At 38.1% G+C, this 18,851-nt stretch overlaps 1 protein-coding gene across 1 annotated transcript in view; it reads left to right on the forward strand.

The window, feature by feature from the left end:
- The window catches only part of LOC140146187 (uncharacterized), a 224,846-nt gene that overhangs the window by 188,029 nt on the left and 17,966 nt on the right, over positions 1–18,851 (forward strand). Inside the window, exons 15-17 of the mRNA XM_072167962.1 lie at positions 2,437–2,532; positions 7,899–8,021; positions 8,661–8,826. Coding sequence (XP_072024063.1) covers positions 2,437–2,532; positions 7,899–8,021; positions 8,661–8,826 — 385 coding nt within the window. The remainder of the gene's footprint in view (positions 1–2,436; positions 2,533–7,898; positions 8,022–8,660; positions 8,827–18,851) is intronic.

An 18,851-nucleotide genomic window follows, 5' to 3' on the forward strand; every position in this document is an offset into this window, starting at 1 on the left:
TCCTGTGTGATCGCACACAAGTACTCTCCGGACCAGTCAAAAGCATTACATCCTGTTTTCACGCTTTTCCTCTCCAATTTTAATGTCAAGAGTGCCACCATTTGGGAAAGGTACGGTAGTATCATCATATCTGAGCAGCACCATGCATTTACCTGCTGAGTGCCCGTCCACGAGAATTTCAAACCCGCTCATCTAACAACGATGAAAGTTGCTTTCACTTCATCCAAGCTGCTGCGTTCTCTTTGTATGGTTGAGCTACTTAAAATTATGAAAAATAATGCCATGTCGTTCATTTGATCCCTCTCTATTGTGATGTAACTTGTTATGATGTAAGGTATCCTCTGCTTTCCTTTGTCATGGTAAATGCTACTATGTTGGGCTATTCAGTTGAAATCCATACACCCCTATGGAAGACATGACCTTAATCTCTCATACAGGGGGTGTAGATTTGAAATGGAGTCACCCATTCATCAGGTAACCCCATTTGAAACTTGCACTCCCTACATGGAAAATTAAGGCAATGTAACTCCATAGAGGGTGTATGGATTGTTTAAGGAAAGCAAATTTGGTAATCCAGACATTTATTTTATTGAAACTTGACTACTCGACAGGGGGTGTGTGCTTATTTTCTGATATAGCCAATTGCCCCTTTAAAATCTACTGTTTGTTTCACATGTAGTTGTATGAGGGTTTTATTTTCGAGGATTTTGCTAGTAGAGATTTTAAGGTCGTAAATAAACGTTATTAAATACAGCGTGAAATACCAACACGCACGCCACACGCAGCAAGGTACCCATTGTCAGATATTCACATAAAATTTTGGAGGCAAAAATAACTATTTTTCATCAATATACAGGGGAAAGAAGAATTATGCATCACACACTAGCACAATTAAAAATGAAATTACAAATGGAAACATGACACGCATAGGCAGATATACCAGAGTAAAAACTCCGGACATGTACTGCTTGTGCAGGGACTTGAACCCCAGACGTCACATGCGGGGCTAGCGCACTAACCACTGAGCTATACAGAATGTCCCTGATAAACAGGACTCTGGTACTTATGGATATGAGCAGTCAGGGTAAACAGTACATGCACATGACATACCAACGAGATCAATTAATGGTGCTTACCCGCCAGCCTAAAATAATCATACAAACAAGGGAAGAGGCTTATGCACCGTACAATGGAAAATAGAAACATTACAAACTAGTGCGAGATCAAATAAATTAATGATGCTTAATCGTTACCCTAATATGTTACACAGGGGGAAAGAAGAATTACGCATCTCACACTAACACAATTAAACATGAAATGGAAACATGACATGCACATAGGCAGATATACCAGAGTAAAAACTCGGACATACCTGCCTGTGCAGCAGTGCAGGGACTTTTCATCCAGTTACCAGCATTTGAAATGCTATACAGCTTCCCATCATACACAACATTCAAGTCGAGTTTCAAGTGTCCTCGGTACACTCAATTTCACATTACAACCAATCAGCACATCCTCCCATTACAGAACAATTTGTGCAATTTAATTTTGCGTTTGGTTGGGGCTGGAATCCAGTCGTAAATCTAATAATCGCGACTAGGATATATTTAAGCGGATGTGCCGGGTGTAACACTATATGTGTTTATGTACAAAGATGCAACAGTGTGGGTTTATATTCTAGGATGTAAGTGTTTTAGGATCTCACACATGCTCATCGCTTGGGACAAACCCAGTACCGTAGAATTCCATCTACAAGCATATATGCCTCTAAATGAGGGGAGTTTTTTTTGACGATGAGAGAGAAAAGCCAGACAACCTCCACAATAACTTTAATAATAAATTTAATTGGTCTTGCAATAATACATATTTGTACAGCCGCCTGTATCAGTGATATAGTTGCTCAAACTCCAAAGAATGTTTTTGCGGAGGGTGTCTGCCTTTCTGCTCTTTTGTCAAAAAAACATCATTTAGAGGTATATGCTTGTAGACAGAATTCTACTGTATTTTTGTACATAGAATATCGTAAATGTTCGCCTAATGGCACTATGGGCTCCCTTGACATAAGTGGAATTTTAGGCACAACCTAAAATTGCCCTCCCGTAAAATTCCCACCGGCAAATAAGGGCACGGAACCTTAAATCTTGTTGGGATTTCAGAGGAGGGAGCTCTCTATGTGCACATGAAATTAACCCCAAGGCAAAGGAGCCCAGGTGCGCCATTAGGCAAACGTTTACGGTATGTTGGGTAGAAGGTTGGGTGCCCATCAGGTTTTAGTTGATAGTGTGATACGATTGTTTCATATTATTTAGGTACCAAGTTTTGGCAAAATTTATGGTAGTATGTGACTGAAAATTTTTGATTAATTCCAGTGTTTTTTGTCTCGTGACATTTAAATGATTCAAAAACATAATATTGATTATATTTTGTGAAATACAGGTAACAGACTTTGGTTTTGCCAAGAAAGTGAAAGGCAGGACATGGACGTTGTGTGGTACACCAGAGTATCTGGCACCGGAGATCATCCTCAGCAAGGTATGTAATCGCTGGGATTCCAAACATGGGTATCAGGCTAGTACTGTTCTTTAACCCCAATAGGGATTACACATGCATTGATGAGATCGAGTATGTGCAGTTCTGTGCTGCTTGTGTGCTTCGCAAGACAGCATGACTTGCTACACAGTAATACCCCGGAACCGGGACTGAAATCCTGCTTGCGTGGCGAGTTGTACCAACCAATAGGAACTGCGACGCGACATTGAGGGCAATAGTAAGCGGGAAATAGGGGAAATATATAGTACTTCCAATAGTACCCCATTCTCTCATCGATTAGCTTTTTGACTGCTTTGCAAATAGTTAAAACTATTTTGGTCACACAATACTCTTTTAACCAGCCCCTGTCCAGTTGAGTTCTCAAAATTGAGTAGTATTAGAAAATGTTCAATTCTTTTATAACTTGCCCTGTGTTACCACAATTCTGGCAACCTAATACTCAGTCTGTCTTCATCATCACTGGTTATGTCTTGTGCAAACTAACCTGTCCTTGCCTGCCATATATATAATTCCCGGACATGGATTGACCAAATCTAATCAATGACTTACCTAAATTGAATCATATCGCTACCTCAGACTATCCAATGGACTGTTCCATTTAAAATCCACACTCCCCCTGTGGAAGATTTTAGAAATATATTCCACAGGGGGAGTATGAGTTGCAAATGGAATGAATACATTAGCAGCTCCATTTTAAACTAGCCCTCCCTCAGTGGAAGATTCATGTTGAATCTTTATCAGAGGGTGTATGACATTTAAATGTAGCTGCTTAATGTGTTTATTCCATTTGAAATTCATACTTCCCCTGTGGCAGATATTTCCAAAATCTTCCACAGGGGTAGTGTGGATTTTAAATGGAATAGCCCATTGCCTTTAGTCCTGAACTGGCTTTGTACAGCTTTAATCACTACCATGGTCGCACAATGAGCCCTTTTTAAGGATTTCTTTTTTTTTTTGCCTTGTAATGACCATATTTTTGCGAGGGGAATCTTAAAACTTGAATATTTTTTGAATGTCAAGTTTTCCCCCCAGACATGAGTATATTTGCTATTCGGTATATTGTTGTTTATAATTTCACTCGTGGAAATGAAGTTCTGCCGTATCATCGTTTCTAAATAATGGAGGTCATGTATTGCCAATTTGCCAAATGGTTTCATGCAAACATGCTAGTCTTCCAAATTTGTTTTGAATCTTAGCGCACAATTTTGTTTTCTTCCATTTAAAAAAAAAGAAAAGCATCAAGGAATCTAATATGTATACACATAAAAATACAGATTTTGTGTAAGAAGAACAATTTTGGAGAAAATCACACAAAATGTGCTACAGAAGCTGTGGTTTTACTTTTATAAAAGGTTTTAGCCATGGCAACCGGGATCTTAGCTAGGATTTGACAAGTGCCTGTCATTTTCACCAAACCTCCCTGCAGTCCAAAATGGAGCTTGAAACAAAACAAAACAAAAACCCCAAAAAACACTGCACCTTCTGGGGTTCCGTCACTTCTAATAGCTATTGCAATGAATATCCTTGATTTATTTGTCTGATCTTGTTTTGAGTTCACAGAACTTACTCAAGGGTTATTTTTTAGAATTTAGCATCTTGCTGCCAAACTGCCTGCCCAAAATGACTGGTGGCTGGCTAACACCCTGCATAGCAATATAGTATTTGTGACATGCATAATAGCACTTGTTGCACCGTCACACATAGCCGATACGCATACATTGGTATTGCTATGTATAATACACCAGGCAGTTCCTTCTTCTCTAACTCAGTAATAACAACGGAGACCTGACAGTGGAAATTTCCGACATCCTACGGGAGAAATATAAAATGACAAGTCCGTCCGTATTTGCGACATCATATTATTTGCAGCAATACCCATACGTACATGGAACGGGTCATGTTACAGAGCCTCATCCTTGTTGAGTAATCTTGCTCAATTGAGCGCAAGACTAGGGGGATATTTTCACGTTAACATTTATTTTCATTTCCAAGTAGCTATAATGATCATAACAATAGGCAAATATGTTCCTTTTGTGCTGTGTAAGTCACACAGTAACGAATATTAGAATTGTGAATTTAAAAACAAGTGAAACGGTTTTAAAAAGCGGCAAAGAGTGAACAATAAATCACACGAAAATGTCCACATTAACAGTATTTATACTACACTGGCCTCATTTGCTGTAACTTCCCATTCATAGTTGAAATTTTGCAGGTATTTTTATTTTTGTGGGCGACTCTGCTTTCTACCACATGTAGTATTTTGTTCTCCTAGTGGCTGGCTGTCAGATAGCATGCCTATACTACAAGAAAATAAATCTTGTACCTCAAGTTTCTCTGCGTATTGAATGAAGGTCGCTACAAAAAAAAATCACCTCAAAAAATGTTTTTAATAATTTTCTTCATCCTAGTCATTACCTGTGCAAGGATGCTGCAGAGAGGTTCATCCTCATCCCTACTTGCCTCAGTCAATGAAACTTACCTGACTGCATCGCCATGGCGATGACCTCATTTCAATAGCTCCATGTTGACCTGTGTTTATCTGATGGGCCCATTTCTTACATGTCGTTTCCTGCACTTATTATGTCTGTAAATTAATTGAATATCCATCAAAATCATTTACCTGGGGCTGTGGGAGAAATAAATGGCATATTTGTATGTAGTGGCATTTGCTCTTTGCTATACATGAAAAGAAACATAATTTGATGTACTGCAATTTGATTAGTAGAAAATGAACACAACAGTATTTTTTCCCCTTAATTGTTTTGGTTTCAATGTTTTTGCTTTGTAGCGTAATAAAATTTTCTTGGAACTAGAACGTCATCGGTAATCACAACAAAAATACAAAATGAGAAGCAAATTAATTTGACGTGTAGCGAGTGTTGCCATGTGATGTGGCGCTCATTAGTGAGATGCAACATAAAGGTTTCCTGTGGCTGTTAATGGGCTGTTCCAGTTAAAATGCATACACATTACACCCTGCAGTCGACTGTAATAGATGACATCCATGAAACAATGAAATTCAGTGCTTCAACCTAAACCACAGTCACTGACTAAAGGTCTGTTCATACTACGCCACAATTGCTTTGCGATGCGGTGCATTGCCGCACTGCATTGTACAGCATAATACTGCATTGTGGTATCGCAATTAAGTTAAATACATTTTAACTTGGAAATGCGACAAGTTACATTGAGTTGTGGCAAAAAGTAATCAATATATTGGCACTGCAAAGCAAATACAGTGTAGTATGAACAGACCTTAAGTATGTCTAGGGAATTTTTAATTTATTAATTTATGACATGGACATACAAGCTGTATCAAAATGATTGGTACCCATCATTTTCATTGATAATGCATTCATCTGACACATCAAAATTCAACATAAGATCCAAATAATTTGTAGATTAATTGTAAAACAAGTCATAAACTATTCATTTTGGACATTTCAAGAGTATCCAATGATGTATTTGGATGAGGCAGGCTTTTCAATAAACATCAATATTGATGGGTACCAATCATTTTGATACACCCTGTACTTTTGTAGTTGCATAGCAATTTTTCCTAGATTGTGTAGCAAAATGAGATGCAATACCAGCTGATACTATGCTTTGCTTAACGCTCTGTTCATGAAATTCCATACAGAATCTATATATAGGAAGATAAACAAGCTGTATCTAAATATAGATTCAACTTTATCTCATTAGCTGTTTACTCAATGGGCTATTCCATTTAAAATCCACACTACCCCTGTGGAAGATTTAGCTAAATCTCTCACAGAATAGAATAGACAGTTGGGTAACTTCCACTTGAAATACTCACTCCAGTTGTGGAAGATATAGGTAAAGCCATAATACAGGGGGAGTATGTGTTTCAAAATGATTAAACTATGACTAGGCCCCGGCAAAAAACGCAATTTTTGGAAGTACAAAACGAGATCCAAAATTTTAAAAAGCGAGAAAAGCGAGATTTCCCCCCGAAAAATGGCACAAGAAGCTTTAAAAGCCAGAAAATACGAAAAAAAAAATAAATAAATAAATAAATAGATAAAAAATGTTGCCTGCCCTCTATTGTTCAGATTAGGTCAGTTTAGATTGTATGTAAACAGAACTGCAGATGCCGGCGTGAGTCGAAGAAAAAGTGACAAAAATTTGACCTTGAATTATGTTTTATAGTCAAAATATTCCAGTAATTCAATAAATATAATGATATTTGGCCTAAACTTGAACTCATTTGCAATGAAATGTCATTTTTTATTAAGTAAAGCATTGGCTTTTGCACTTGCAATGTGGTTGCAATGCTGTTGAATTCTGCACACTTTTCCGATGGAGAAGTTCATTTCGTGGAATTCGGTGAACTTTTATGGCATAAAGCAACATTTTTATAGTAAGTATACTGCTTGGGAACTTTCTTAAAAAGCGAGATAATTGGTTAATAGCGAGATTCGCGGCGTGAAAAGCGAGATCTCGTTTTTTGCCGGGCCTTAACTATATGACCAATTACATTTGAAAAACATACTCTCCCTGTAGAAGCTGTGGAAGCTATTTCCAAAATTTTTCACAGGGGTAGTGTGAATTTTAAATGGAACAGCCCAATGTTTGCAAATGAATCAACTGGATTTATTACAGCAGTCCAATGACACGGATATACCGTACAAGGAAGCAACAGAATATTTGTGAAGTGAATAGGGCTAGTGCGGGGTTGTGTGTTTAATGTATGCAGTTGAAACGAAACGAAACAGGCAAATGCATTTGGTTCATCCTCATTAAAATGATTTTGCAGGATAATGCAGAGAATTTATAAATAAAGTAATGGATCTGCTAATCTGCAGGCTACTAAGTAACCTCACTCCCCAATGACAAAATTCATAATTAAAACTATATTCAGCAGTGAACTCTTTGACTTTACCCAGGGAAAAATAGCCCATCTCAAAACCCCTCAAGTTTATGAACATCTGGAGGCACTGCCCCATGGACTCCCAATGGGGTGATGCCCCTGGAGTGAACCCCACCCGTTAGACGCTCACTCTCATGGTTAGTGCTGCTTCTAGGGTTACTGAATTTCAAGGTGGTGGTAAGTTAGTTGATAAGGCCTGCACTCTTTAACATCTTTCTTCTGTCATTACCATCCTTTATTGTATCGTCTGACAGGGCTACAATAAAGTAGTTGACTAGTAGGCTATGGGTGTTCTTTCTTATCAGTGAAATGGAATAACCCTCTATAACCATCTTTCTTCCGTCTTTAAAAACATGTTATTTGACAGGGCTATATAAATCAAGTTGACTGGTAGGCTCTTATCAGGGAAATGGAATTATCTTCTATAACCATCTTTTTCTGTCTTCTTCTTAAACAGGGCTACAACAAAGCCGTTGACTGGTGGGCTCTGGGTGTTCTTATCTATGAAATGGCAGCAGGCTACCCACCTTTCTTTGCTGACCAACCAATTCAGATATATGAGAAGATAGTCTCAGGAAAGGTAAGTATTCATGTTGACACGGTCAGGAGGCCTCAAAATAGGCCATAAGTTATGAGGGCCATTAGGGCCCTTGATCTTAAATTTTAGGAACCCTCACAATTTTTTTACAGGCCCAAATGTATACTATAGTAAGCCACATCAAGCTATACATGTAGAAGGATGTATTCAAGGCCTCGACATAAAAAAATATTTTTGCCCTCACACATTGTTGAGCACCATGGACAGCCTTATTTCGAGCCCTGGGAGTCACACTGGAAATTATATTCATCATTGCATCATATTTGATGATGATGATGATGAAGGAGGACAGCGGGAGGTGAGGTGGAGGAATAATTGCAATATTCAAACTAATGTTGATAATGGTGTTGCAAAGATCAAAAATTGCAATGAGCTGAATTTTTTAATGGTACATTTGACAGCACCTAAATTTGTTTTTCTGTTGGAGGGGGGCATACATAAGTATGAAGAATACTGATATTTGAATTTCAATGATTTTTTGTTCTGACACAGGGAAAAGCCCATTTTGGGAGGAGGGGTGGGATGGGATTGCCTTGTACCAAAATCGTTTGGTCTTTCTATCACCTCAGGATTAGATGTAATTCTTTGTGATCGTTGCTTTTTACTCCATCCGTGTCACAGGTGCGATTCCCGTCGCACTTCAGTTCAGACCTCAAGGATCTACTGAGGAATCTTCTACAGGTAGATCTCACCAAGCTGCACGGCAATCTCAAGAACAAGCGTCAACGATATCAAGAATCACAAATGGTTTGCTACGACGGATTGGATTGCCATCTACCAGAAGAAGGTCAGTACTCGGGGGTTATATAAAGGTCATGAGGTTTGAACTAGGACCTACTGGGATATAATTAGTGAACCAGGATATATTTACCGAAAGTAGCTCTTGGGATATTAGTGGTGTTATTGTTCGAAATATGGTTTAACAGAATCAGGAGCTACTTTCAGCTTTATAGGCTCATTAAAACCTGAAACAAGGCAAAAATTTGAATTAAAAGCATCAGGGTTATGAGGGTCAAGGGTCATGGGGTTAGAACCAGTGGCCTATGGTGGCCTAAATGTTTACCCCGGACCTAAACTGAATTCCGCCCATCGTCGAAAAAAAATAGCAGATTTGACCAGTTTACTGGACTGACAATTAAGCAAGATGGCTTCCCCGACTCTGGTCCAATTTGGGCCTGTATGGGGAAACGGTTTGGTCTGGGGTGCCTGCTCCTATTCAGTTTGTACACAAACCTTTTGCCCCATTTGGCATGATTTAGTGTTTGTTACAGTAAGTAAGCCTATAACCCTGCCCCTACATTTGAAACATTACGTGTTTGAACCTGAGACTACGTATATTGGTACTCCATTGTATAAACCTGTCAGGGCTTTGCATGAGTTGTATTCCCTCATTGGGATATTCCATCTAAAATCCATACTGCCCCTGTGGAAGATTTGGGAAATACCTTTCACAGGAGGAGTATGAATTTCAAATGGAAGAACATGTTAGGTAGCTCCATTTAAATTCCTGCACCCTCTGAGAAAGATTCAACCTGAATCTGAATCTTCCACAGAGGGAGTGTTAGTTTCAAATGGAGCTATGTAATGTGCTCATTCCATTTAAAATTCATACTCCCCCTGTGGAAGATATTTCCCAAATCTTCCACAGGGGTAGTATGGATTTTAAATGGAATAGCCCATGATGACCTTTGGAACAAATGGAGTAGAGAGCCCTTTGTCAGTTGGAAAAGTTATTGTACCCCAAATGAGTGTCAAGCATCGTCCCATCGATATTTTATCGAACCCTACTTACTTATGCATGATTATCATCGTTGCTCTCTATCATACCAACACTTGCTTGCAGAGAAGAATGACCTTTCTTTTCCTTCGCGTACACAGTGTAAACAGACCAGTGATATAATTGGCTGATTTCGCGTCAAAGCTTCGTTCGGCGCCCATAAGTGGTCAAAAGAGTCCTGCCTATGCCGCTCATTGATCCAAGGAAGATTGGGGTATTCTTCTCTGGAAGTTAATGTGGGATAGAGAACTTTCAAACCTCTGTACAGGGTGTCCTTGAAAGAAGTGGGGTATTCTTCTCTGGAAGTTAATGTGGGATAGAGAACTTTCAAACCCCTGTACAGGGTGTCCTTGAAAGAAGTCCCTGAAAGAACTGTATCGTCGGGAACTGATTTTTTGTGGGTATTTTAAGGTATAAACCAACTAAATATAAGATGTGGTTAAGGAATATATCAGCTATTACATACTTGAATTTCGACAATTGACAGCTCCGTTTCTAAGATAAAAGAATTTTACAAAACTTATCTCATTTTCAATCCGTTCCTTCGAGTAAAATATCTATCGATGACAATAGACGTCTCATGCACTGATAATGCGCAGCGATTAGTACTCACAGTATAGATCGATTGATATTTGAATCCGTGAAAAGGTTTGAAAATGAGGGAGTTTTGTAAAATTCTTATATTTCAAGAATGGCGTTGTCAGAATTCAAAAAGTACATGATAGCTGATTTTTTTCGTCAACCACCCCAGTTATTTAGAAATGTTTAATTGTGGCGTTCATATACTCAAACAATTAATATAAGTTTACGACGATACAATTCTTTCATGGATGCCTTGTATTTAAAGACCTGTATCAAGAATTGACACCATAGAATTGATACCACAAACAAATATTCTGTGGCCTCATGTTACAATGGTGATAGAAGAAGCCTTGATTTGGAAATTGGTTTCTTATAGTTATGAGCAGCCATGTTTTTGCTTCCTCTACGTAAAGAAGACATAAGTAGTGTCTTTAATTAGAAATTGAAGGTTTGCTTGTCATTGAAATACAATTGTCTATTTGACCAAACCCTTATCAATGTTAGCTAGGCTTCAGTAGGGATTCACTGCGGGTGTCACCGATACTTCATTTAAAAATATGGTCTACCTCCGAGTTCAATACAGTCTTAAAAACTGAAAATGTTGTGTAACATATCAACTGGTGAGTTTGCTCCTGGGATCTGTAGAAGTTCAAAGGTCAGGGCAACATATATTTGAAGTCATTGAACCCCTGTCAGATATTGGACGAACAACTGACTCAAATGGATGGATGAACCTCAGTTTCTAGCTATTTGCTGACATAGTGCACATTAGTATCCATTGGTTAGTGGTTCAAGCCTAGGAGCATACACCTATATTCCGAATTATGATTTGCCATAGGCTTTGTGTGGTGATCATTTCGATCAGTGGTTCACATCATAAAAAGTGTGGGCCAGTTGACCTAGCAAAGGTCATATTGTAACGTGCACTATGCCAGCGACGAATTGCATTAATTTTGTCCATCCTGGGAGCAAGTCGCCTGTCCGCAGGTGGCATATTACAGACCACCTGTAAGAAAAACTATTAGGCTTTTCCAGTTGAAATCCATACACCCCCTTAATCTGCCACACAGGGGGTGTAGATATCAAATGGAGTCTCCCATTCAGGTAACCCCATTTGCAATTCACACCCCCTGTATGGGAGATTAAGATCATGTCTTCCATAGGGGGGGGGGGGTGCATGGATTTCAACGGGTATAGCCAAAATTCTTGGGTGGTAGCTAGAGGGCTAAAACACTTTCTATAAAGGATTTTAAGGTGGTAGAACATGATAGTTTTAAATTATTACACTCCAAAAACTGAAGCCAGTTTTGCTGAAAGTTTACATATGAAGAGATCATAACAGAAGAAAGAGTAGAGAACTGGCTATTCAAGTTGAAATCCACACGCCCCTGTGGAAGACATAACCTTAATCTCCCATACAGGAAAGTGTGAAATTAAAATGAGGTCATATCTTCCATAAGGTGGTGTATGGATTTCAATAGGAATGACCCAACATAGACGGACGTTTTTGCATGCATATTTGCCGATACGGCAGATGCTGCGTGTTGGTTCTTCGCTGCATTAGTTGTTCCTGTGCTGCGATATTAGGATCACCACTTTGATTTTTCCATTCAGAGTTTGTTTTGGGCTCTGTTCTTATTTCCCGCATTAAAAACAGCAGAAAAAATTGTTGTTGTCACTCTTGTAACAAAAAAAAACAGTGCAAAATGTCCAACTATATACATAATTTGCAAAAGTTCTTGTTTACAAATCTAGAAATTATTGGGTATAAAATGATGTCAATGACAGTTTCGTACTACATTATAGTACTTTCCTCAAATTGATTAACTAATTAAATTCTCCAGCTCCTTATCATTTGCTTCCTGTTGGAACTTGACATTGGTGGCACTGTTTTGGAGTTGACTAACGGTCATAAATGTGCAGTAGATAGTGATGGGCCTTTATGGTCGGTTAAGTGTGTTGGGCCCCCTTTTTGTTTTTGAATCATGATGGTTTCTTTAAGTTCTCAAGTTTAGAAAGTACTACGATGTAGTACAACAACTATCATTGCGATGTGTTCAACATCATTTAGTACCCAATAATTACTGGATTTGTATACAAGATGTTTTGCAAATTATGGACAATCCTGGTGAACTTATTTACAGGTCCAACTATATTATAACAGACTTGTGTAATAAGTAAAGTGATGTCATATGCAAGCCATATTTATTGTGCAACTCAGAGATAGCCATGCAAGTGTGTTCATCTACTTTGTAAGCATGAATATTCATGAGTTGGGAATGATCTGTTGGCTATTGCAAGCGCCCCCACACGCCAGGTGGCGATTCTTTATTTCTTTTATGTTTGCCTCATATTGCGGATGATACGTTAATATTGATTTGCCATGTACATACACCATGCAGCATTATGTTCTCACTCTCAAAAAGGATAAATTGCAATGCGGTGCACCACACTGTGACACGTAGAGGGCGCTTATCTGGTGGCGCACCGATTGTAATCTTAACGCTTCACCCAAAGGATGTATATGTACAGGCATGCTGCCTCTTCATCTTCCTTGCTTCTACGTTCGTTGTGGAATGAGTCTAAGTGTTCGTTGCCATGGAATCCGGGCCAAATATTGTGTTCCGTACAAAACACGAAAAAAGGTAATCTTGCCAATTTCACCGCATCCTCTTTTGTCAATTTACAAACACCTCCCCTCCAATATGTATAGAGAATGCTTCCATAGTTGGTTCTTGACACAATCCACACTAGTGCATCTTGTATTTTGTTATGCATTATTTGCAGAATATAGTTTCACTTGTTTACAGAATTGTTTTTGCATCAAAAATTAGTTTATTTATTTGTTTGTTAATTTTTTTATTTGTTTGTTTAGTTTTATTATTTATTTAATAATTAATTATTTATTTATTTTTATGAAATTTATTTATTTTGTTGTTAAATTTTGTTTCTAATTTCTTTATTAGTTTGTTTTGTTTTGTTTTTGGGAGGGGTTATTTATATATTTTTTAATTATTTTAATATTGATTTTATTTTTGTTTATTTTTATTGTCTTGTTTATTTGTATTTGTTATTTTATTTATTATTTGTTTGTTTTTATTTGTTTATTTTTATATTTATTTTTATTTATTTATTTATTTATCTATCTCAGTATTATTGGCATGTATGTGGAGCACGAAATGCAAGCAAGCATGAGCATGTTAACTTCAGCATTGCACATAGCACTCGTTAAGATTGTGTTTACCTTTTTTTTTTACATTATTTTGCTTTATCTTAAACTTAAGCAATAGCACTCATTCCGAGAACCAGTCAGCTGCTGCATTTTGATACGCCCATTAGAATTCCAGCCGCTTCAAACTAATATTTAACACTAATATTCCGCAGACTTAGAGTTGCCTTAAATCCCTTGCTTCGGGCTATTCCAGTTGAAATCCATACACCCCCTATGGAAGATGTGATCTTAATCTCCCACACAAGGAGTGTGAATTACAAATGGGGTTACCTGAATGGGTGACTCCATTTGAAACCTACACCCACGTTGTGCTAGAATAAGGTAATTTCTTCCACAGGGGTGTGTGTATTTCAACCGGAATAGCCATTTACAACTAATATTTAAGTGGTGTTTATCTTGTCGTGTATTTTGTATCTTAATTTAACAGTATTTCATTTTGAAAAATTATAATTTTTATTTGTTTTATTGTTTTATTGGTACTTTTGAGAATTAGATAAAAAAAATTAAATTGCTTATTTAAAAAAAATGGTTGTGAATGAAAAGAAAAGAGTTATTATTTTACATTAATTATATAGAGCAAAGAATGTGTTTCATCAGGGAACTTATGATGATATCGGGAATTGCCTCTTACGCATGATCGCACACAGTGACGTGAGGCCATAAGTGGTACCCCATGTCTGTAATAATATCTGACATAGGCCAGCATACGGAAATAACATATTGACACAGGCCAGCATACGGCAATATCCTTCCCGACATTCTTAGTAGCCAAGTCCGTAGAAGATATTATTCTTGTGATCCACACACTATATACACATATACATTTGGCAACATTTTATTATACGATAAATACAAATTTATTAAACATGGTAACAAATATTCTCTAGCAAATTGGTTATACGATGGAACTGGTAGGCATATTATAAATTTGGGATATTAAATATCTAGCCAGAATATGGTATGGGTGGTTGAACGTGGAGGGCTGCCTTATTTATGATGAAGCTATCTGCGCATGGTCAAAGATGAATTAGGAACCATTCGTTATAATGAACCAAGTGGCTGTAGGTGGTACGGTACCTCATATTTTCGCATCGACTGTGACCTTTAGTCCCTGACATTGCCCCTTATGAACTCACATCCTCCTGGTTTCATTTATAATTCGGGTCGGGCAATTCCAGTTGTTGAAACCCCCCCACCCCCCCCCCCTCAGTAAAAAGATTAGGAATTGAGGGAGGTGTGCTATAAATCACACTCGGACAGGCAATTTTAAGGTGTGCGATCGCACTTGCGCGCCTTAAAAATCAATCCCTGCAGCAAGGCAGCTGGACATAGGCTGTAGAAGGCTGATGTTAAGTATGTTGTTTTGAATGTTGTGATAATTAGGTCTCAGAAACATCAGAAAAGATGTGTCATTTTGAAATTAAAAAGTCCATTGGAACCCTGGGAAATTGACAGACTTATATATTACTTGATTGTATCACGTATTGAAGATTGGAATGTAAACTTTAAAGAGGGGTCTTACGGGGTTGGGGGATACTTAAGCTTAAGCACTCAAGACCTGTACTGCACACATGCGTAACCAAAAAACAAACAAGTGAAAAGTGCATGATGACTTTTTTGGCGACCAGACAAGTAATGCATGTGACATGGTTAGGGGTAAAAAAAAACCCAGATTTTCAACAAAAATGGTACATTCTTTGGCTAAAAACTTGATTAGGGACAGAATTTGGTATGTATTTTTCTCGTTTAGGGGTATTTTTGCTGGAATGTTGAAACTTGTTTCGCGGTCCCAAATTGTTCGTCGGCAATGGTAGCAAACTATTTTGGAGTTGCGTTGCAAATGTGATGCTAATGCATTAGCCTATTATACAAATTTGAATGTTCGGAAAGTTCAACTACAATGTTACCCTTGTCCGTTGTAAGCAACTTGCAGATGTAATTCTCCAGTTACAACCAAAAATCTTAAATTGTTCCATTACCTCCCACAAATAACAAGCCTTAACTATAAGTACAACCCCACTAGTATTGGGCATGGAATATTTGTAATTGTTTCTGTTCTTTGGTACTTGTTTATGTAAATTGGACCACTGTTCCCTTTGAAATCCATACACTCATATAAAAGCCATGCCCTTTAATCTTCCATACATGGAGTGTGAATTTCATATGGGGTTACCTGATGAATGGGTGACTCCATTTGAAATCTACACCCCCTGTGAGTAAGATTGAGGTAATATCTCACGTAGGGGGTGTATGGATATAAAATGGAATAAGCACCCTCTTTCACTCTCCGTCTTTTTATCTGTCTGAAATTTGTGGTCAGTTAATGGAAACCTTGTAATTGATGGATTCAGCATGTGATTTGTGTGTGTGTGTGGAATTTCCACTTTGAAGTTACAATTAGGAAACCAGAATTTGATATTGAAGATGATTTTGTTTAGAATTCTCTCCGTTGGGGTTTACAAGCTACTGCACTTATCAACTTCTCGCATCTGTCAAAGCCGTCACCCTCACAAACTCCCTATTGGTTTGTACAAGGCATTTCACTTTCAGTTCATCAAGTCAATTTGCTTTGCACAGAAAATACCAATTTGTCTTGTCTTTGGTAATTATTTTAAGTTGATTTCCCTGATAAGAAATCAAACTTTTGGAATTGTTTCATCAAGAGGTTAGAAAGAAGTGATCCATCGCAAGTGACGTCGTGCCAACCGACAGAATGTATAGGCATTGTTTCAAGTTTATGTAAATAAGAGAAAGGTTATGGATGGGTTTAAGGGTTCAAGATTCATATGTGGGACTGGTTTTGTTATTTTTTTGTAAAAATGATTCATACAGATAGTTTATTTTGTTCTACGTTGTTACACCACTTCAATGCGCATTCTTGACATTGTCTCCATATGCACAAAAATTGTTATTTTCCTTGTACAGCTTTAACTTACTTATGTGTCTCTTAATGGGCTGTTCCAGTTGAAATCTGCACACCCCCTGTGGAGGTCATGACCTTAATCTCCCACACAGGGAGAGTGAATTTCAAATTGAAATCTACATCCCCTGTGAGGGAGATTAAGGTCATGTCTTCCATAGGGGGTGTATGGATTTCAACTGGAATAGCCCGATGCTCTTCCCCCCTTGCTTTTAATAGCCAGCTTGTAGATAGACAGTGCCTTTACTGCCATACAGTAATTCTTCTATATAGTAAGATATAACAGCCGAGTCAAATATAGCTCGCTACGATAAAATTACTGTCAAAGTAATGCAACAGATAGCTTGCCAATGTGGTTTAGCAATCGGCCAATCAATAGCAAGCATTTATAGTGCAGGGCGGTATATTCAAAAATTGTATTCATCTATTGCTATGGTAGTTATAATTATGATGTCACTTCTACGGCGGCGTATAGAGGATAGGATAATTGAATGCATGTTGCATGTTTTATTTTGTTGCTTAGTTTGAGTCCACTTAAAACAATTGTTTGATATCATTGGTTTGATGAAAAGAAATAGGGGGACAGGGTTAGAACGCAACACAATGCAATGCATCAGGCTCAAAATAACTTTGTTGTAATTAGGAGGGCTATATTGAGCAGATTCTTTGATAAGTCACCTTCTTTTTGCCATTAAAATGTTTTTCATATGGGCCAAATCACCCTTTGCCCCAGATATTTTGAGCCCCGTAAACCAGTATTGGAGTACAAATTAGGCTATACCAGTTTAAATTCATCCACTCCCCCCGACATGATCTTGATCTTCCATACAGGGAGAGTGAATTGCAAAATACTTCATTGCGGTATAAAAACATTTTAACTTGGAAATGCGACAAGTTGCGGTGAGTTGTAAAAAGTAATCGATATGTCGGCAATGCATCGCAAAGCAATTGTGGCATAGTATGAACGGACCTTAAGTTGGGACTTGATTGACTTTTGCAGTAACAAAAAAAACCCCATATAATTCTCACCTATTACGAGCTGATCATGGTATCAGTAGTTTTCTCCAAATGCAGTTGCTGTTTAACTCTTGCATCACTAACTCTAACCTTACCCATGCATCTAATAGCAGAAATGTGCATTTTATGAGAAAATCACTTTGCTTCTCTTTAATGATATCGTAATAGGCCAGTATATAATGTGACGTTTTTCTGTGCGGTTATTCTGTTGGGCTTTTCCAGTTGAAATCTATACACCCCCCGTTGTCTTGATTTTCCACACAGGGAGTGTGAATTTCAAATGGGGCTACCTGAATGGGTGACTCCATTTGAAATTCACACTCCCTGTGAGGGAGATTAAGGTCATGTGTTCCATAGGGGGGTGTATGGATATCAACTGGAACAGCCCATCACGACTGACGCTGCATTTTTCGGTTTAAAGCTGTAGTTCTTCTAGACGTTTTCTGCAGCGGAAAAAAATACTACGGCAAATTTCTGCGGCTTCGGAAATGTGCCGACAAACAGTGTTAGGGCAAACGCACATAAAACAGTGGGATATATACCAGTTCAAATCCATACAAGCCCCATTAAAGATATGACCTTCATGCACCACACATGGGGTGTATATTTCAAATGGAGTCGCCCATTCAGGTAACCCCATTTTGAAATACCCACTCCTTGTGTGGGAGGATTTAGGTCATGTCTTTCTCAGGGGGTGTATGCATTTCAACTGGAATAGTCACTATATCCTGGCCTTCATAAACATCATTCTTTCAGCTATGATGGAAAAACATAAGCGATAATTTTTTTTAACCGTTTTTTTATTTTATTATAATTTTGATGTCCATAGGTTGAAGCTCCATTCTTACCCAAGGTCAAGCACGAGGGAGATACCAGCCATTTTGACGATTACGAAGAAGAAGCCCTACGCATCTCAAACACGCCAAAGTGTGTCAAAGAATTTGCCGACTTTTGAAGCGACGGACCGTCCACGAGGGCGCCCTTTTTCATCACCTGCAGATAGTCTCCCCTTCTTGAAAACCCCACCCACTGTTGCCGACATATTGGCAGACGACTTGACAGAACATTTTTTTGTGTCAAAAGCGGCATGTTTGTTCTTTTTATTAAAAAAATATGTTGTCGTTTTTCATGTTGTTGATGTTTTGCTGTAGCACAAAACAGGTATGCTTATGCCCACCATAAGGTGATTCAATGCATCCAGGATTTAACTAGCCCAGATATGTTATCTGGTTAGATTTGACCTAGGATATTGGGCTAACCTGGATTAGCTGAACTTAAACCTGA

Source organism: Amphiura filiformis, chromosome 2 (assembly GCF_039555335.1).
Source record: "Amphiura filiformis chromosome 2, Afil_fr2py, whole genome shotgun sequence".
Taxonomy (NCBI): Eukaryota; Metazoa; Echinodermata; class Ophiuroidea; order Amphilepidida; family Amphiuridae; genus Amphiura; species Amphiura filiformis.